Consider the following 22032-nt stretch of genomic DNA (forward strand, 5'->3'; position numbering starts at 1 on the left):
AAGTGTGAAAAAAGTGGACGGTACCTTTCATGCTAACTCTGTTTTTACACCACAAGCCTCAGTATCATCCAAATTCGCTGATGATGATCAAGTTATTCTGGAGTCGTCTGAGTTGTCTGCTGAACAAAATGTCATACCTTTTATTAAAATATCAGAGGCTGCTGACAAAAACATTTCAACCAAGGAGCAAGTGCAACATTTCATGCAGAAAGTTTACAGTTCCCCAATTAATCAACTTTTCCCTAAGTATGAGGGTGACTTTGCAGCAAATAATGTCTCTTCTGTACTTACTCAGATATCACTTGACTCAGCAACTGAGCAAACACATCTTTCATTACATCCTGTAGTGACTGAATCCCCAGAATCTTATACCAGTAGACAAAAAATTGAAATAACCATTCCTGTTTCTCATAGAACACCAATAAATTTAGAATGCTCCAAAAATAAACACACTAATGCAATAAGTGGCACCATTTCAGACTGTAGACCACTCTCATCAGATATTTTATCACAAACTGAATGTAGATCATTGTCACCAGATTCAGGATCTGAATACATATCTGACCTGGAAATGTCTTTACATGAATTTCATTCCTATTCACCTGTGTCTACAGTTTCACTGCCTCTAGACTCACCAATACCATTTGATTACAAACCAAGCTCACCAGACTCATGTATGTTAATTGCTGAATTAAGAGCATGTTCACCCAAATCCGTTGCATCGGATATCGATGAGATACTATTTTCTCCTGACTCTCCCTTGCCTGATTTTAGACCAAGTTCACCCCTACCACCAGTTTGTGACAACGAAACACCTGAATTGACAATGCATGTTGAAGGATGTGTACCTAATGAAGTATGTAACGTATCTGCTGTGCATTCGTCATATATTCAATTCACACCACAGACCTCTTTAGTTCAAACTAATGAAATAGATAGACCACTTTCTCCAGAATCATGGATCGAGTATAGATCAATTACACCTGAATCCAAAGGATCCTTTTTTTCTGAGTCTATTAATTTTGAAAGCTTTGACAGAGGAATATCTCCTGAGGGAGGCTCAGAGTGTAGTCATCGTACTGCTGATGATGCCTTTTATGACAGAAGATCCTCTGCTGGATCAAAATCATCCTTGAATGACTTTAGGCCACTTTCTTGTGACTCACCAATTCCCAGTTTTACTCCAGAAGTATCTGACTTTTTATTGCAAGTAAAAGGATATGCGTCACTGTCACCTCAATCAGAGGTTTCAGATGTAGACCATGAGCCATCATTAGGATGGATGTTTGAACCTCGACCATTATCCCCTGACTCACCAGCATCAATGAATGAGTGTAGGTGCCTTTCCCCTGATTCACCTCTACCTAGCTTTGCTCAAAATGTCTGTGAGTTGTTAATGCCTATAAAAGAATGTAGATATGTATCACCTGAGACAGATATTTCAGACAGAGAATGTGGGCTTATTGCACCAACAATATTACCCGAATGCCGACCTTCATCACCTGAGTCATTATCATCTCTCAATGAACACAGACCTCTTTCACCAGATTCTCCACTCCCAAGCTTTACTTCAAACATGTTTGAATTGCATATGTCCATTACAGGATGCAGATCTGATTCATCTCTGTCAGATCTTTCAGACAGAGAATACTGGCCAATATCACCCATACAGGTATCTAATAGTCGACCATCTTCACCTGAATCAATATCATCTGCAAATGTACTTAGCAGAATGTCACAAGATCCATCAGAACCAGAGTATATAAAGACAGTCATTGATTATGACATCTCATTAGGTCTCACAAGTACTGAAAAGCGATCACATCAAGCTATCACTGAAACACAATCAACTTTACCAACCTCTGCCAACCTACACCCTTGTGAAGCACCACAAACAATCATACCTAGTAAAAAGCAGAACTTGGTTCTTGGAGAGAAACTATCATGTTTATCAAAATTATCAGAGTCACTTGTTCCTGAGCATCCGATTGTGTTTGCACCGTTTACAACAGTAACAGACACAGAGCAACAATCTGCTGCATTAGCCACAGCTATAGAGTATAGGCTTGTTATTAAGCCTGTTCCTAATAAACTTATTTCTAAAATATATGACACCCAGTACAAAGCTGAAACATTATTCTCTAAGCCAGGTGTTTTTGAGTATAGTGGTAAACAATGTCTTGGGATGGAATACAAAGTTGACAATGGAGCAGATGATTCTAAATTTGAGAGACTTCCCCTTTTACCTGAGTCAGTAACTGAATACATACCCACAGTGTCTGCACACAGGTCATATTCACCTGAGTCAGTGATTTCAGATTCTGTAGAATTTGAACCATCTTTTGAAGAGTATTTCACTCATGAAGACAGACCTGAGTCACCCAATTCCTTAATGACAGGAATAGAAAAACGACCACTTTCAGCAGACTCTGTTCCTGAATACAGACCTATGTCACCTGAATCTATTATCCTATTATCAGACATCAGAGGATCTTCACCCGAGTCAGTTAGTGCATGTAGACCATTATCTCCAGACTCACCAATACCACAGTACTCAGCAGTTATTTTTGAACCAATAGCAGTTCTTGGATGTAGATCATCCTCTACAGAGTCTTTAGCCTCAGATACAGATAATGAGTTAGATAATTTCACCACAGCAGCTATTGATTACAGACCTTCATCATCCATTTCATTGGCATCAGTAGATGAAAGCAGACCATTACCACCTGAATCACCTATACCAGATTTTGGACCATCATTCCTTGAGAGCATTGGGCCACTTTATAGAAATAGGTCATGTTCACCTGAATCCATGTGTTCAGATTCTATAGAATATGAATCATTTCTTGGAGACTTGCTTAATACTGAGCAGAGGGCAGAGTCACCTGATTCATTTGTATCTGAATTTGAAGACAGGCCTCTTTCACCAGATTCCATTCCTGAATACAGGCCTATGTCACCTGAGGCTATTAAATTACTGTCAGATATTAGAAGATCTTCACCAGAATCATATGAATCTATGAATGAATTTAGACCATTATCTCCTGATTCACCGGTACCACAGTTCTCCTCATTGATTTTTGAGCCAGTGCCAGTTACACAATACAGGTCATCTTCTCCAGATTCTTTGGAATCAGATGTGGATTTTGAACTAAACGTTTTCACTGCTGCAGATTTTGGTTGCAGGTCATTATCACTAGATTCAGTAGCATCTGTAGATGAAAACAGACCATTATCACCAGACTCACCTGTTCTCGACTTCAGAACAGTGTTCACTGATAGCACTCTGCCAGTGTCTATCCACAGGTCATTTTCACTTGAGTCAGTGATTTCAGATTCTGTAGAATTTGAACCATCTTTTGAAGAGTTTTTCTCTTATGAAGACAGACCTGAGTCACCCAATTCCTTAATGACAGAAATAGAAGAACGACCACATTCAGCAGACTCTGTTCCTGAATACAGACCTATGTCACCTGAATCTATTATCCTATTATCAGACATCAGAGGATCTTCACCCGAGTCAGTTAGTGCATGTAGACCATTATCTCCAGACTCACCAATACCACAGTACTCAGCAGTTATTTTTGAACCAGTAGCAGTTCTTGGATGTAGATCATCCTCTACAGAGTCTTTAGCCTCAGATACAGATAATGAGTTAGATAATTTCACCACAGCAGCTTTTGATTACAGACTTTCATCATCCATTTCATTGGCATCAGTAGATGAAAGCAGACCATTACCACCTGAATCACCTATACCAGATTTTGGACCATCATTCCTTGAGAGCATTGGGCCACTTTATAGAAATAGGTCATGTTCACCTGAATCCATGTGTTCAGATTCTATAGAATATGAATCATTTCTTGGAGACTTGCTTAATACTGAGCAGAGGGCAGAGTCACCTGATTCATTTGTATCTGAATTTGAAGACAGGCCTCTTTCACCAGATTCCATTCCTGAATACAGGCCTATGTCACCTGAGGCTATTAAATTACTGTCAGATATTAGAAGATCTTCACCAGAATCATATGAATCTATGAATGAATTTAGACCATTATCTCCTGATTCACCGGTACCACAGTTCTCCTCATTGATTTTTGAGCCAGTGCCAGTTACACAATACAGGTCATCTTCTCCAGATTCTTTGGAATCAGATGTGGATTATGAACTAAACGTTTTCACTGCTGCAGATTTTGGTTGCAGGTCATTATCACTAGATTCAGTAGCATCTGTAGATGAAAACAGACCATTATCACCAGACTCACCTGTTCTCGACTTCAGAACAGTGTTCACTGATAGCACTCTGCCAGTGTCTATCCACAGGTCATTTTCACTTGAGTCAGTGATTTCAGATTCTGTAGAATTTGAACCATCTTTTGAAGAGTTTTTCTCTTATGAAGACAGACCTGAGTCACCCAATTCCTTAATGACAGAAATAGAAGAACGACCACATTCAGCAGACTCTGTTCCTGAATACAGACCTATGTCACCTGAATCTATTATCCTATTATCAGACATCAGAGGATCTTCACCCGAGTCAGTTAGTGCATGTAGACCATTATCTCCAGACTCACCAATACCACAGTACTCAGCAGTTATTTTTGAACCAGTAGCAGTTCTTGGATGTAGATCATCCTCTACAGAGTCTTTAGCCTCAGATACAGATAATGAGTTAGATAATTTCACCACAGCAGCTTTTGATTACAGACCTTCATCATCCATTTCATTGGCATCAGTAGATGAAAGCAGACCATTACCACCTGAATCACCTATACCAGATTTTGGACCATCATTCCTTGAGAGCATTGGGCCACTTTATAGAAATAGGTCATGTTCACCTGAATCCATGTGTTCAGATTCTATAGAATATGAATCATTTCTTGGAGACTTGCTTAATACTGAGCAGAGGGCAGAGTCACCTGATTCATTTGTATCTGAATTTGAAGACAGGCCTCTTTCACCAGATTCCATTCCTGAATACAGGCCTATGTCACCTGAGGCTATTAAATTACTGTCAGATATTAGAAGATCTTCACCAGAATCATATGAATCTATGAATGAATTTAGACCATTATCTCCTGATTCACCGGTACCACAGTTCTCCTCATTGATTTTAGAGCCAGTGCCAGTTACACAATACAGGTCATCTTCTCCAGATTCTTTGGAATCAGATGTGGATTTTGAACTAAACGTTTTCACTGCTGCAGATTTTGGTTGCAGGTCATTATCACTAGATTCAGTAGCATCTGTAGATGAAAACAGACCATTATCACCAGACTCACCTGTTCTCGACTTCAGAACAGTGTTCACTGATAGCACTCTGCCAGTGTCTATCCACAGGTCATTTTCACTTGAGTCAGTGATTTCAGATTCTGTAGAATTTGAACCATCTTTTGAAGAGTTTTTCTCTTATGAAGACAGACCTGAGTCACCCAATTCCTTAATGACAGAAATAGAAGAACGACCACATTCAGCAGACTCTGTTCCTGAATACAGACCTATGTCACCTGAATCTATTATCCTATTATCAGACATCAGAGGATCTTCACCCGAGTCAGTTAGTGCATGTAGACCATTATCTCCAGACTCACCAATACCACAGTACTCAGCAGTTATTTTTGAACCAGTAGCAGTTCTTGGATGTAGATCATCCTCTACAGAGTCTTTAGCCTCAGATACAGATAATGAGTTAGATAATTTCACCACAGCAGCTTTTGATTACAGACCTTCATCATCCATTTCATTGGCATCAGTAGATGAAAGCAGACCATTACCACCTGAATCACCTATACCAGATTTTGGACCATCATTCCTTGAGAGCATTGGGCCACTTTATAGAAATAGGTCATGTTCACCTGAATCCATGTGTTCAGATTCTATAGAATATGAATCATTTCTTGGAGACTTGCTTAATACTGAGCAGAGGGCAGAGTCACCTGATTCATTTGTATCTGAATTTGAAGACAGGCCTCTTTCACCAGATTCCATTCCTGAATACAGGCCTATGTCACCTGAGGCTATTAAATTACTGTCAGATAATAGAAGATCTTCACCAGAATCATATGAATCTATGAATGAATTTAGACCATTATCTCCTGATTCACCGGTACCACAGTTCTCCTCATTGATTTTTGAGCCAGTGCCAGTTACACAATACAGGTCATCTTCTCCAGATTCTTTGGAATCAGATGTGGATTATGAACTAAACGTTTTCACTGCTGCAGATTTTGGTTGCAGGTCATTATCATTAGATTCAGTAGCATCTGTAGATGAAAACAGACCATTATCACCAGACTCACCTGTTCTCGACTTCAGAACAGTGTTCACTGATAGCACTCTGCCAGTGTCTATCCACAGGTCATTTTCACTTGAGTCAGTGATTTCAGATTCTGTAGAATTTGAACCATCTTTTGAAGAGTTTTTTACTCATGAAGAGAGACCTGAATCACCCAATTCCTTAATGACAGAAATAGAAGAACGACCACATTCAGCAGACTCTGTTCCTGAATACAGACCTATGTCACCTGAATCTATTATCCTATTATCAGACATCAGAGGATCTTCACCCGAGTCAGTTAGTGCATGTAGACCATTATCTCCAGACTCACCAATACCACAGTACTCAGCAGTTATTTTTGAACCAGTAGCAGTTCTTGGATGTAGATCATCCTCTACTGAGTCTTTAGCCTCAGATACAGATAATGAGTTAGATCATTTCACCACAGCAGCTTTTGATTACAGACCTTCATCATCCATTTCATTGGCATCAGTAGATGAAAGCAGGCCATTACCACCTGAATCACCTATACCAGATTTTGGACCATCATTCCTTGAGAGCATTGGGCCACTTTACAGAACTAGGTCATGTTCACCTGAATCCATATGTTCAGATTCTATAGAATATGAATCATTTATTGGAGACTTGCTTAATACTGAGCAGAGGGCAGAGTCACCTGATTCATTTGTATTTGAATTTGAAGACAGGCCTCTTTCACCAGATTCCATTCCTGAATACAGGCCTATGTCACCTGAGTCTATATTACTTTTAGACGTTAGAAGATCTTCACCAGAGTCATATGATTCTTTGAATGAATTTAGACCATTATCTCCTGATTCACCGGTACCACAGTTCTCTTCATTATTCTTTGAGCCAGCACCTGTAAATATTTCCCTTCAATCACCCATCCCTGTGTATGCACAAGAAGTTGCAGATTCTGAATATTTTTGTTTTTCCGATTTTGACCCATACTTACGACCAGACTCACCTGAATCAGGTGTACACCTGAGCATAGATGACCAGTTTCTCTCTGACTCATTAAATAAATACAAATATATCAAGGAAATGCCAATTAAATGGTACAGATCAGATTCACCCGAATCAGTTACATCAGATATAGAATTTGAGTTGAATGTGCTTTCATTTCCAATTACTGATTGTACACCCTTGCCCCAAGAAGCATCAGAAAAAACCACATGCCATGCAGGTATGTTATTATTAGAAAAAACTGCTGTAAGAGAAATCCCCTGGAATGAAAACAGACCTTTATTTTCAGACTGTCCAGTAAAGGACAGACATCTGACACAGACAAACACACAAATTAAAGATGTTAGATTGCTCACTTCAAGAGACTTTGGCCATTCAAGAAGTGATCCAACAGTATCTGAGACTAAGCCTGAACCTCTGCTTAAGGAGAATGTCATTATGGTGCCTCAATACAAACTTGTATACAAAACTGTTCCTTTGACCCTCAGATCTCACATATATGATCCCCAATATAGGGGTGAAATCTTCTTTCCTAAAACTGGCATATTTGAGTATACTGGATGTAAAATGGAGATTGTCCAGAGTTATTGCACAACAGACGAGTCTGTCAGCATTACAGACCAAAATGGTAAAACACCATCTGCTGCTCTTGGAACTTCAAAAATTTCCAAGTGTGACTCTGATAGTTTACATGTATCTCATGATAATTCTCTGACAGAATCCATAAGTTCATCATTATTGCAGTCAATGAAACAAGATAGACAATCTTGTGAATTTACTGAGGAAAACCATGCGTCAGTCCCCGATTCCTTGGGTGTGTTCACACCTCTGGAACATGAATACTGTGTAGAAATGTCAGACCGTAGAGCTTCTTCACCAGAGTCTGTTACATCCTTAAATGCATTCAGACCTCTCACACCTGATTCCCCAATATTCATGAATATACCTTCATTGCCTTATACAGGGATGGTGCACTCTGAAATTCGACCATCTTCACCAGATTCATTATGTTCTGTAAATGAATTCAGAAGACTTTCACCTGATTCTCCCATACCTGACTTTTTAGGCTGTTTACCCGTTCCAGATGAACAAGAATTTCAGTTTAGACCATTGCCTGTGACAAGTGAATCAAATGTAATGGAAATCTCGCCAATAATATCTGATTTACAAGCTTTTGATTTGACTTTGATACCTTTGGAAAAGTTGTACTTAATGCATCCACAATCAGCAGAGCTAGACACTGAGCAAAGGCCAATATCCCCTATTTCTGACATTTTCAAATGTGATTCTGAGTCAATTTCATCACTGTCTGTTTCATCTGAGTCTGCATGCAGATGCCCTTCCCCTGAAGCTTTAGGATTAGACATTGAATTTAACAGTGCTGCAACACCTGATTATTTGATATTTGAAATGGATTACCGCCCAGAAAGCCCTGAGTCAGTAATATCTGAAACACAGTGCAAAGATGTACTTGATGAAATAAGCCCAGTATTGGCAACATCTTTACAAGAAGCTGTAAAGCAAGATAAAGAATCTCACTGCACAAGTAATGTTGCATTGCTCCATGTTGTTTCAGCTGAAAAAGATAAACCAAAAACTGTGAACATACATGAATCATATTTAGCAATGTCAGAGCCTCAAGAACAGTCCCAGAGATCTTTCAAAGATGACCCGAACAGTGATAGCAAAACACTGCTCTCCTATCAAGAGGTTTTCTCAGAATCAGAACAGGAAAAGAACATTGAATCCAGACAGAAACAATATCCTCGAAAGAAGGAAGTAAAGACATCATGTGCAGATGAACAAGATGGTGGTGATATAAACACTCAAGGATTTGAAGTTAAACAGGAATTGGAGTTTCAGGACAAACATATTAAAGAAAGATCTTACTACACCAGTGAGAATGTAGTGTCTCAAGAATCCAATTCAAGGGTAAGAAGCTTGGCATGTCACTGTACTGGAGGAATGCTGTAACATTTGCAACATGGTGGAAGGATACATTTTCATTCTTCTGGATCCAAATAACAAATCATCCCTAAATGAGGAACCCTTAAGGACTGTGTGGTCAGACAGTGTGGTGGATTTTGCTAACTTACTAATCTTGATATATGTAGAGAGGTTTCACATTGTCTGTAAAATGCATGGCTTGTTGTAAAGTGATTCTGTGTGAGATTTTTGCCTTTAAAGGCATTTTCAGTTGATCTCATGAGGAGAAACAGTATGCAAAATGAATTTTATTGCATGTTCTTTAAAGCAAATGGTGCAAAAAAGTATAGATTTGATACATACTCAACCTTACTTCCTTTTCAGGCTCTTCAAGACAAAGTTTCAGAAAAGGATATTGAGTTCAAATCACAGATTATGAGAGAATTAACTATGAGTCATGGTGTCACATGTTCCACTGCTTTGCTTAAAGATGCCACTCACAGTGGGGAAAGCTCATCAACAGTTCAAGATTGTGGTCAAGTGGCCATTTTAGAACACAAGCTAGAATTAATTGCGTCTTCTTTGTCCTGTGAATCATCGCTAGAGCCAGGTGTAAGTGACCATAAGTCTCTACCCAATGCACATGAGGGAAACACATCTCCTAGTCCTTATTTGGAAGATGTTCATCCCATGACATCCTTCAAGCAATCACTCAAACAGTCCAAGGCATCAGGATTATCTCAAATACATACACCTCCTTTCCAGTTTTATCTGCGAACATCTAATAGAACAGTGACACCTAATTTGAGCAGCTCCACTTCACCCATTTTTAGTTTTAATGATACCCCTTCTGACTACAGAAATGTGGTTTCGAGTTCTTTGAGAACAGTATCTGCAGGCACTGAAATACCGCCCACTGATCTGAGTCCTCTGTCACCTGTCTTTAGTGAACTGGATTCTGACCAAGGGCCATCTGTGCATTCACTATTAACTACTGATCAGACAGTTGCTGAAGCCACTGGCTCTTTTCAGTTTTCCCCTGACTTCCAGCAAGTTCTTTCTGAATTTGAGAAAACATTAACAAGCCTTGAGAGAGATAAGCCAGGAATGGTCTTCAGTGAAACCTCATTATCACCTAGTTCCAAGGATATGACTCATAAACTTAAGATATCTAAAGAATCAACAGAGCCACCCGATGACCTTAGATTGTTGGACATTGGTCTGAAAGTTAAAGTAAGGCCTGCCCATGCTGATAGTTTAGAGTCAGAACATGAGTTCTTTGATTGCCAGCAAACGTTTTCAGATGTATCTGAACCAGAAATTAAATCAGAACTTTTAGAAGTACCTAACACAATTTACAAAGTTGAGGAACTTCCATCTTTGCCAAGCAGCCCAGCTTGTGACTCGTTAAAATGCACCCCCAATCTAAGGGAACATATAGAAAGAGAGGATTACCAACGTCCCATATCTTGGGGCAGTGAGGAGCTTGATTTGCCTATTGTTCTTGAACCAGAGGATGAATATATAGATGAACAAGGTGAAAAAGATGCATACCCTTATGTGTATGCACGTGAGCACCCCTGTGCTGAAGAGTTACCTCCAAGGGAGGAAGCCCAATATGATGATGATGATGATGATGATGATGATGCTCTAGGAAGGGTAAGACTTTGAGCATGAGAGCAACTATGGCTTGTGCTTCTTGTTCTCCAGGTAGAATGCAGAAATCCCTTATCCCAAGCTAATGTCCTGACCTGCACAAAATCAGACCAATTTTGTTGTTTTTACATATTTGCCTGCACGCATGCAAATGTAATTACATATTTTAAAGGTGTGGAATATTACAAATTAAACCTTGAGATTTTTGAGATTACTATACTTGTAGCTGGACTTCTGGACCCTAATACCTTACTGCATTTTCCCTTTAATACCCTGGAATTAATCTTGGTTGGCTCCCATTCCCTGGAATTAATCTTGGTTGGCTGTTTCCATAGTGCATTCTGTTTATGTCCATTAACCATAAGCAATACTTACACAGTACTTAACCTGTTTAAATTACATATATATGTCGAGTTCAGTAATTAAAAATCTTAATGAAATAAATATAAATAATATAACTATAAGAAGCAATTTACATAATGCACCTTGGACCAAATAAGAAACATGGAACCTTATTAGTGCACTGGCTTTGCATGTGTTGACATGCAACCATTTAAAAAGTGGGCCTCAAGTTTATTCCAAACCAGTGATGAATCTTTGACTCTCAGGAAATAGCAGAGGAGCTAGGCTTGCTGTCTGATAGCTCAGAGGAAGAGGTGTTAACCACCCGAGTGGTACGACGCAGAGTTATAATTCAGGTATTTGTTTGGGTGTGCATGTTACATTATTAGGTCCTGTTTCTCCACATCTTGTTTTATGCAAAATGTAACTGTACCTTTGTAACGTTTGATGTACTGAGGTACTGGTGTAATTTGGTAAAGTCTAGCCTAGTCTAGCTCACACATTACTGCTTTACTCCCCCCTAGTGAGTCTGGCAGTGTACAGTGTTCAAGCTAACACTAATCCACACATTGGGCAGGGTCCCTTACTCACTAGTTTCCTCTCTATGGACATTTCCAAATGAGACATAAAACAATGACTTATCAGCAGCACCAAGGGCAGGTTACTCACTCATTTATCAAATACTTGCTGGCATGGAAAATTCTTGCATAGGATTGTTCATTTACCTTAATATCAGGATAAAATATACCTAGATGGTAAAAAAGTCATAGTAGGTAGATCCTAAAACCAATTTTTTTCTTATGAAAAGTTTCCCTCCTGTCAGTGAAACTACATACCCATTCATATTTCACTTTTTTCAAGTGACTGGAAATATTGTCTTCGGCAGAGTGTAAATGGTATATCTTGAACTTTATGAATGTTTGTTGTGTGGTCTAGGTTTTTTTTTATCTTCCACTAAATTTGACTGCACTTTGCATTTCTGCTGTACAATATGAGCTGACACTGGCATTGTTTTGTCTAGGGAGATGAGATGCCTGAGATTCCCCCTCAAGCTGTGACTGAGGAGCAATATATGGATGAGCATGGAAATCTGGTGGTCAAAAAGGTAACTCCAGCTACATTTCCCATTAGTAGTAAAAGGAAGAAATTCAAATCTTTAATTTTAATAATTTGTGTATGTAAGATATTTTAGACGTCAGATATTTTATATTTTCTTGTGTTCACACAGATCACAAGGAAGATTATCCGCAAGTATTTCTCAGCAGATGGAACGGAGCGAGAGGAAGTAATGGTAGAAGGAGATCAGCAAGAAGCTATCACTGTGGACGAGACTGATGGCTTCTCCAAAGTGGTGAAAAGGACAGTGGTAAAAAGTGGGGGAAATCAGACCGAGGTGGGTGTTTTCTGCATTTATTTACTGTCAATATCGTTTTTCCTTACAAAATGCATTTGGCTGTTAAACCAGGCTGCTACTGGAGCTAATAAATCTCAAATTGCAGGTGACTTTTTCGGAACAATTACCTGCTGGTGGGACAACAGTCTCAGAGTTTGAAGTAGAGCCTGTGCAGGGTCGGAAAGTCAGCAAGGTGGTTAAGACCACGGTGGTGCAGGGAGAACGAATGGAAAAGCAGATTGGTGACCCGTCATTATCGGCAGATCTCCCTTCAGCAAAAGACGACTTTGAAAAGGTTTGTATTGGACCTATTTAACATTTATTCAGAAGCAAATGCTATATAGTCACAGAACAAGTAAGCTTGTAGTCTGGGGCATGTCTCCTAATCTTAAGAATGATTTTACATTACCATTTCCCCCCCACCAAAAGCTGGGAATTTTTAATGAAAAACATAATTTAAAACTTTACTCCTCACCTCTGATTAATTTCAGTCATGTCTGAAACACTTTCCTTCATATTTGTTCTATAATGTCCAGGCATTGAGTTATGCAGGAGGCTTTGAGAAAGTTCTCTTGCCTCATTTAGTGGAGAAAGAAATCGTGGAGGATGGATCTGTGGTCAGAAGGTCTGGATAGTGACTTGATGTGTGATTTAGGAGCAGAATGTTACCATTGAATGAATTTAATATTGCAGAGTGTGGCATGAAATAATTATAGCCTTAACATATAGAGCTTTAATACCTGGTTTTAAAGCCACAATCAGGAACAGCCAAGAGTGCCACAAGCACCCCTGAATTAGCTGTTAGGAGTTCTAATACTCAAAGCTTGCAGTATGAAAAAGTGCAGGCTGCAGAAATTCCTGATTAGGGCTGTAAAGCTTAAAACAGGCTTGTGCGTGTGTGTGTGTGTGTGCGTGTGCGTGTGCGTGTGTGTGTGTGTGTTTTCAATGAGCTAGCTAATATGTCTGTGAAGGTGTGTTATTTAAAAAAACACGTCTTTCCTTAGTGATTCTGAAATGTGCAAGCAGTATGCACCGAAACCGCTGTGTGCTGACTCTCGTTGTTTGGCTCGATGCATGTTGCAGAACCCGCATGCGTAAGACATGCACTCAGAAGAAGACGGCGGTGAGGGACAGCCAGGGCAAACACACGCACCTGGAGCGACTGGAGGACACGGAGGAGGCCCTGCGCCCCGACGACCTCCAGCTGCACCTGCACCAACTGCTCCAGCGCTACTGCACCCCAGAAGTGACCGACGAGCCGGAAAAGGGAGAGGTGGCAAAGGGAGGGACGGAAGAGGAAAAGCAGGACGAGGACAACCCATCAACTGACTAGTCGAACTGTGCTTTTCACGTATACTCGCTGTGCAGCAAGCATCCCAAAAACCATGGCAGAATACCCAATTATGAGCCATGTCCGCTTTAATCACCCTCTTTCACTACCACTATGACAGCACCATTCCCTGTTTCAGGGCCCTATCTTTGATTATATATTTTTTCTCCATTACAAAAAAGCAAACACTTTGTAATAGATTGTAAGTTAAAATGTCTTTCTTTTTTATTGTTGTTCCCAAGTTCTGATCTTATTTTCTATTTGTGACCAAAGACAGTTTTATTTTATTTTGCAGGTTACAAACATAATTTGTTGTTTTATTATTTTGACTACTGTAGTAGAAAGTACAAACATAATCCTAATTATGTAAAAAAAAAATGGTCATCTTGGACTTTAACCTATTTCACAGACCTCTTTCTGCAAGATAGCTGATAGTAGTGGGACATGTAAATATTACATAAAATGTATTCAGTTGAAATCGAAAGGGAAGAATCGGCAGCATACACTGCACTGTCTAGATACCTGCTGTAAACTTGCACCAACGCACTACTTCAATTAAACATATTACCAATCATTTACTCAAACTCTGTCCAGATGCTTCCGATGGATAACTGATTCTTTGATATCTGTTATGAGGGCAGGTTTGCCAGATACCACAAAGGCAGGTATAAGTCAGGACAGTACTGAGGTTGTGTAGAAATGGAATGAGTGCTATTGTGTACTTCTCCATAATACCAGAATGAGCTTGAGTAATTTGTATTCAGTGTAAATGTGAAATCACCGTCACCAGTCCGCTGCCATGGTTTATTGAATACTAGATTGTGCCATGCCTGCCTTTAATGTGCATTTAGAAAGTCATATTGAATGAAAGCTTGGCAAATCTCTTCCCCAACTCACACGGTTTGTTTTCCTGTCGGCCGTTCCACGTATTTTCATGCGAGGCCGTGACAGCTTTGCACGGTGGACTCGGTCTGCCCTTACTATGTATAGTGTGTGTGTATGTGTGCATTTCCTCACTATGTTAACCACCAGTCACATCAATGCTGCCCCCTTGTCTGCATATGTGAATGTAGTTATCATGAAAGTTGTTCATTTAATCCATATTTCTTTGTGCACTGTCCAATTATAAAGCATTCACGATTATTTAAAGGATGGTTGTTGATGAGTTTCCATTTGTGACTCCCAAAAAACTCTTCCTGTGCTTGTGAGTTTGAGTCTAATCCCTTCCCATATTAGTGGTACACTTATAACATCGATGATGAGGGTTCCAGAGCCCTGTGACCAGCACTCATCAGATTGTACGAGGAAGGCAAAGAGAATGTGCATTTGGATTTTATTTGTTTTAATTTCTGATATTGCAAATGGTGTAAAATAAAAGAAAGTGGTAATCTCACATTGACGCCATTTTCCTAAGTATTACTCCTCTCCCCCAGTCCATTAATTACTGAATAATATATACTACAACAATAGTGTAAGACTACAAACAGAAAGGGCCATTCAAAACGAGTAAAAAGCAAATAATTTTTGGAAAAGTCTGAAATACATTACTGCTTTGCTATATTAATAACAGGAATAGACTTTGGCAATAGAATACAAATAAAAACAATTCTAAGGACCTGACAAACTATGGTTTCGTATTTTTGATTCCTTTACCTTACATGGCATCATGGCTGTTGACGTTTTTAAAATCGCATTCTTTACAATTGATTAAAAATTTTAATGACATGTCTAAAGCGGCACTTGCATGATAAACACCAACATACAAGGAAAGAACTGCTGATTAAAGCCAAAAACTACATTTCAGCTAATGTGAAAATGTACTTTAATTTACTGAATTGTGCCTAGAATGAGTTTTTGTAAATGCAGCATGAACATTGCAGATGTAATGTTAATTGGAACAATATTTTGCAGTTTGCAAACAAGCAACACAATGTTGTTCAGTTTACCATTACAGTGCTAAATACTGCTAGAAATGATGAGAAAAAATTAATTACAGATCTGTTCCAATATTCATGTATTCCCATTTTTTGTTTATTTAGTCTTGCCCATAGAGAATCTGTGCACATGAGTGTGTGTGTCCTCAGTGGTTTTAATGCAAGTAGCAAGATATCTTTTTTTGCAATAAACAAGTAGCATGAGCACTGTCAAGCTGTTCTTGAAATGTATTGCCATCTTAAAAAGTAAAAATAATGAACTCGAGACTACAAACAGGCACTTATTGTTTCTAATTCATGGCAAATGCAGTTCAGGACTGATACTGTTTGGTATTGGTATTGTTCAATTCATAAAACATTATTGTAATTGAAAACTAAATTTAAACAAAAAAAATTCCTGAATGCTCATCATGTTTCTATGTTGGTGGTTACGTATGTATGGCCATTTGTAAGGGCATGTATTTAATGACTACATGAGTATCAGAAACCAGCAGCTGCAGTGTGTAAATGACAGATAATAAATTTGACGTAGTCCATGTGGTGATGCCTCAGTTTCTTCTGCACCTGAAATGCATCGTTTTGAGCATTTAGAATAATATGGAAACACTGACTTTGGAAAGAAGTAATTGCAAACTTTTGGGAATCCACAAAAATTGGTCAATGTTTTCCAAAAACACCACATACACAGGAGTCCAATCTGAAAATCACTTTAAAACAAACTTTTAACTCTCCAAGTTTGTAGGTATATATGCTTTATAAATATGGATAACATTATGCTGAGCCATGCACAGACGATACGGAGGACATAAATCATTATGTTCTTTATAAAGAACAATTAGGTGTATAATCTTAAAAATGAATACTAAGGAGGGGAGAAAATCACACATTTCACATTTTATTGGTGCTTTTATTGACATACCCTCTTTAGTTGTACTCACATTTGCCCTTAGTGTACAAATTTAAGTCACTGGGGTTAATTCTCAGTTTGAAGATCAATGAGGGTTATAAACGTTGCCTTTAGAAAGAAAAAAAAAACAAACATAATTTGAGCAAAAAAATAAATGAAATCAAAACACCCATGAACACCCGCACCCTTATTTCTTATCTGTATTCATGAACACTTGAAATTATAAACACCCCCACCCAAACGAAACATCAAAAACAAAACACAAACAACTAGAAAAACATGTTTGTGTTTGTGGTTTCAAGTTTGTTAGTCTATAAGAATAGTTCTATTTATAAACATTCCTAAATAAACAAAATTGTATTGATATGTCAGCTCCATTTGCATAACAGCAACAGTGACATTTATTTATCATATATAATTTTAAACCCAGTTTAGTATCATAATTAAACATGCCACCCAGTTGTTTTAAATGGAAACATCTGGGAATATAAAGCAGAATTTTTATCTGACTTTAGACCAAAGCAAGATGCACACGGTACTGAGAAGACAACTACCGGAAGCAATGAGGGGTTGATAAAGTATTACATTTCATGCAGTACATGACAACAAACCTAAGGCTAATACGTCCATGAAGGAATTTCTGAGAATACTCCAATTGATTAGCACGCAATATAAAGGAAACAAAAGCATAAAACTCTCACGACAAGTCAACAAAAAAATTCTGATTGACCAGTTGTGTTCATTGGTGTAGTATGTTTGTTACATTCTTCAGTTACAATTTTTGTCAGTCTTTCTACTGTGTTCAGGTGATGACATTGCCAACACACAAATAGCAAACTATATTCTAATATGTTCCCCTGTGAGTATTACACATCACTGATGCTAATCCCTCTAAGACCTAGTAAACAGAACAGGGCTTAATCTAAGGTCACGGTAAACTGTCAAAAATCTAAAAAGATAACGCAAGAACAGCATTTCACACAACTTCACAAAAGGCTTATACACCACCAAAACCAAAAGCAAGCGCATTTGTCAAATTCAAATGTTTTCTGCCATATTGCACTTCAACTCGAAATATAGAAAAGCACTGACATGAACCAAACTGAAGTGACAGAACTATTCTTCTATCTATATCCTTGATGTGACACCGACATATTGCATCTAGGTTAGTATTCACTATAATGATATGGTCATTTCACACTGTTGTGTCTGTGTGTCACTTAGACTTGGTATTTTTATATATATATATATATAGAGACAATTCCATTTCCTGATGTATTCTCACACCCAAATATATAACAGCGATAATGACTACTTTTTCACCATAGAAAATTTAAACATTAAAAAAAAAAAAAAGATAAAAGTCTACCTAATAAGATCACACTTTTCACATAAATGTCTTCTAAGGAGAGCATGCGAATAGAACACATGCACGCACATACACATGTACAAAATGATACAAAATGATTAATCAATTCTCCACCCCTGCGTCGGCTAAGTCCAGCAGTGACGATATGTAAACAAGACTGACAGGGCCGAGAACCTGTGACGAGTGGGGTTTTGGTGTGACGGACACTTGGTGGGAAGGACCAATGCTCATCTAACATGTGTTTTCATTTGAGCAGCCCTGCTCAGGAGGCCTCATTAACTGCAAAGTCAAAAACACGCGTTATATTCATAGTCGCGTTCCAAACATCAAATTATCCAACACTTCTACATAATGCCTGGTAACTTCATTTTGACTTTGTCTTCAGAATAGACTTGGAACATGGATAATGTGACATTCATTGGTGAGCTCTTGCACAGAGACTTGAGATAATAATAGTGATTACAACAATTGCAGAGAATCTCTATTGTTATTAAAACTCCTTAAGCCAGAGAGGAGCACCAGCCCCTGTGCACAAGCACGACACCAAGCACGACAACGGGCACACGCTAGGCTCACTTGCTGGGTATGGTCGGTGAGCCGGAGCGGTGGAAGTGGACGTTCTGCCATTTGCTGTCACGGCGGTGCCACACGCGGGTCTCCTCCGACTGCATGGTGCGGGGCATGTTGCTGGCGTCCATGTACTGGGTCAGTCGGATGTAGGCTATGCAGGCCGCATCCTCCCCGAGCAGGTGCACATGAGGATTCAGCAGGATGGTGTGGACGGCACGCCTGTGGCTTTTGGAGAGAGCTGGCGCGGGAAGAGAATAATGGCAAAAACTGTGGCCAGGCTTGTCATTACAAAGAGAGCTTGAATAATCGAACAAAGAAGGAGGGAAAAAAAAAAAACTTTGCAGAATTAATACTTGTATATGGTGGCTACTTTGATATAACAGGAAGAGGCTGAGAAGCAAAATCCATGATGTGAATACTTTTTTTTTACACATACACTTCAACAACTTCAAAGAAAACATTACACTTGTCCAGCCTCAAAAACACTCACACTTTCTCTAAGGAATTAAATAGTCCCATCATGCCTTACAGTTCTCAAAGTAGAATCTGTGGAAATCCGTTCCCTCTACCAGATTCCCCAAAGCCTCAGGTTCAAAAGAGGTCAGCCCAGGGTCGCAGATCTTCCTGGTGGCCATAATCAGAGGACAGAAGTGCTTTTAATATATGTGTGTGTGGCTGCTGTGTCAGTGGCTTGGCAGAGGGCTTGGACACTTACGTATAAGCTTCAAAATCTCCATTGTTGATGGCCTCGATCAGCTGTTCAGTCACTTTGATGATCTCCTGCTTCCGTGCTAAAGCAATGAGTGAACAACATTCAAATGAAAGCATTTGGCAAATGCTTTAATACCTGACTTAGTAACCAAACCCAGCACCACGCTCTATACAACTTGTAAATTCTCCAAATAACATTTAACTCGCCCCTTTTGTCTTCTGATGTTTTTGTGTTGTCAATCAACTGAACTTATTAAAATATTTTATTAAAATTTTAATGGCATGACAATCTCTTACAAATAATAATATCCATTTTAAATGTGTGAAGCAGAAATATTTGGTGACGGACATGAATTAGTACAGTAGTATGCTTATAATGAACATGTCCTAAAAGTTGCGGTGTGGGAAGGTGGGTTTCACAGTTCTTCCTTATTCTGACTTATTGCAGAGTGAGATAAACAACCAGAGGAAATGGCACATGACCCAACGCTTCAGATCTAAATCAATAAATACACTAAATCAACAAAACACAGAACAAATGTGAGGATACTGAATATCGTAAATGCCTACAAATGTACGTGAACAGATGCATTAACCAATTTGGCTGCCCGAAACAAAGAGGATGTTTACTGGGACCTACTGAAAGACACTTTTTGCAAGTATATCTTAACCTCCTAAGACCCGAACTCTTGCATGGCATGCATTTTTTATTTCTCTTTGATATTTGGGTTAATTGGCACCTGATTAGTGTAAAAATTAAGAATTATCTTTTTACATAATGTAGTTTCTGAGAAAAATGATGTGCACATATGAGGACTTTCGTTTTATATTTCGATAGAACACAATGAAGTTGCAATTAGTAATGATGTAAAAAACATTTATTATGTGCCTGAACACAGCAGCATTTTTTTGCCTATGAGCAAAACAGAAGTAGAAACAACATTTGTGTCCCTTTGAGCTATAAAGCTCATATGTAGTGCTGCTTGAACAAGAAGACAAAGTAAAAAACATAGTTTTGTATTTACTGTTCTTTTACTTTTCTGCATGAACAATTGCATTTTATTTACATTCCAAAACTGCTACTTCAAAAGTTTTTTTTTTTTTTTCCCCTGTGGGAATGTGTTTACACACATGAGTGAAATGCTGTGTAACAGTTGCGATCTCCATGTAAGCACAGGAACACCTTGCATATAACACTCTACACTTGAGTTTTTCCTGAACAGCCTTTTGCTCTGGCATTTGTGCACTGGCCCTCCTGCGGAATGAGACACTGCCTTCACTGGACGCTTTTCCCTTGGACTAACACATCTTGGTCATCCTGTTCTGAAGCGTCAGAGATGTCATTGGCATGCTGAGCCAAGAACTTCATGGCCGCTTAGATTTGAAAATCAGGGGGCTGCAGGATGTTCTTCTTTGGCGTGCCACATATAGTCAGGTCTTTGTGGTACAGTAGCCAGCTGTTGGCTAAAGCCAAATCTGTGAAGTGCATTATCATCTGCAGCATCCATTTCTTTGTACAGCCACTCATAATTCTATCTGCAAGGTCAACTCCACCCATCTTAGAGTTGTATTGATGGATGATATTTGGTCACGAGATGGTCACATTGTTTCAGCTTTTTGTCCCATCTCTGGCAGTTGCCTTCTGCCCACTCATGCTCAAATGGGTCCTCCTCACGCTCAAACTGGGCTTGATTTGATGTTAGTGGAGAACATCACATCACATCCCACGCCCTTCTTTAGACTATTCTTGATGGCTTACATTTACATTTATGGCATTTGGCAGACGCCCTTATCCAGAGCAACTTACAATTTTATCTCATTTTTATACAAGTGAGCAATTGAGGGTTAAGGGTGCTCAGGAGCATCTCAGTCATGGCATCAGGTCTGGGAATCGAACCCACGACCCTCCGGTCACAAGACCAGTTCTCTAACCACCAGGCCATGACTGCCCTATGGCTTGGTCCTGGTGTTGTCTCTTCAGGGTTTGAGATATCAGCCTGCTCTTGCCGTGTTCGAGAGTGACGTCTAGGAGTGCGTGATCTGGCAATGTCACGATCTGAATGATATTCTTCATATTCATCACGGTGACGTGTACGTCCCCTGGTAAGCTGAGAGGGCTGTGGAATGGGATCATTACACCCACTACTGTCCCCCTCACTGCTGCTTGGCTCTTGTTGTGGGGCTGATATTCAGTATCCCCCACAAAATCATCAGTGTCTGACAAATCTTCCACCTCTGAGTTGTCTCCACTAAATAACTCCAGTGCTTGTGATAGAGAATAACACTCTGGAAAAAAAAACAAAAAAACATAATGAGAAAAAAATCTAATTAAAAAATATGTAGATTTATTTATAAAACATGCTATATCTGCTTGTACTGTAGTAAACTATATTTTTTAACCTAAAACATCCCAAAATTCTGTCACTCACATTATGTTGTTAGCATATATGACATCCTATCAACTGAACTAAGTCCGCAAGTCCACATATGTGTAAGTCATGTTTAGCGTCATGGTAAATAGTTAAAAGTTGCTAACTTTTGTAAAATTTGACGTTCATAACAAACATTGAACGCTTTTATACATATCTGAAAAAGAATCAGCCACAAAATCTGATCAATTTGTTTACCTG

The 22032-nt window shown here is 39.0% G+C and overlaps 2 protein-coding genes across 30 annotated transcripts in view; one reads left to right on the forward strand and one right to left on the reverse strand.

The window, feature by feature from the left end:
* The window catches only part of ank2b (ankyrin 2b, neuronal), a 126875-nt gene extending 110494 nt beyond the window's left edge, over positions 1-16381 (forward strand). For 15 of the 19 annotated variants that reach the window (XM_076973546.1, XM_076973545.1, XM_076973541.1 and 12 more), the window contains 5 exons: positions 12210-12293; positions 12417-12581; positions 12688-12876; positions 13118-13206; positions 13665-16381. In XM_076973546.1, coding sequence (XP_076829661.1) covers positions 12210-12293; positions 12417-12581; positions 12688-12876; positions 13118-13206; positions 13665-13914 — 777 coding nt within the window. In that variant the 3' untranslated portion in view covers positions 13915-16381. Of the gene's footprint in view, positions 1-1221; positions 9197-9574; positions 11545-12209; positions 12294-12416; positions 12582-12687; positions 12877-13117; positions 13207-13664 lie in introns of those variants that run through there. The other 4 variants (XM_076973538.1, XM_076973555.1, XM_076973539.1 and 1 more) reach the window with 4 other exon arrangements.
* A 343-nt stretch (positions 16382-16724) lies between these two features.
* The window catches only part of camk2d1 (calcium/calmodulin-dependent protein kinase (CaM kinase) II delta 1), a 51082-nt gene continuing 45774 nt past the window's right edge, over positions 16725-22032 (reverse strand). For 9 of the 11 annotated variants that reach the window (XM_076973564.1, XM_076973558.1, XM_076973559.1 and 6 more), the window contains 4 exons: positions 19407-19482; positions 19221-19315; positions 18698-18929; positions 16725-18400 (listed from right to left, as the gene is read on the reverse strand). In XM_076973564.1, coding sequence (XP_076829679.1) covers positions 18397-18400; positions 18698-18929; positions 19221-19315; positions 19407-19482 — 407 coding nt within the window. In that variant the 3' untranslated portion in view covers positions 16725-18396. Of the gene's footprint in view, positions 18401-18693; positions 18930-19220; positions 19316-19406; positions 19483-22032 lie in introns of those variants that run through there. The other 2 variants (XM_076973567.1, XM_076973560.1) reach the window with 1 other exon arrangement.

This window comes from Brachyhypopomus gauderio, chromosome 14, assembly GCF_052324685.1.
Source record: "Brachyhypopomus gauderio isolate BG-103 chromosome 14, BGAUD_0.2, whole genome shotgun sequence".
Classification (NCBI taxonomy): domain Eukaryota; kingdom Metazoa; phylum Chordata; class Actinopteri; order Gymnotiformes; family Hypopomidae; genus Brachyhypopomus; species Brachyhypopomus gauderio.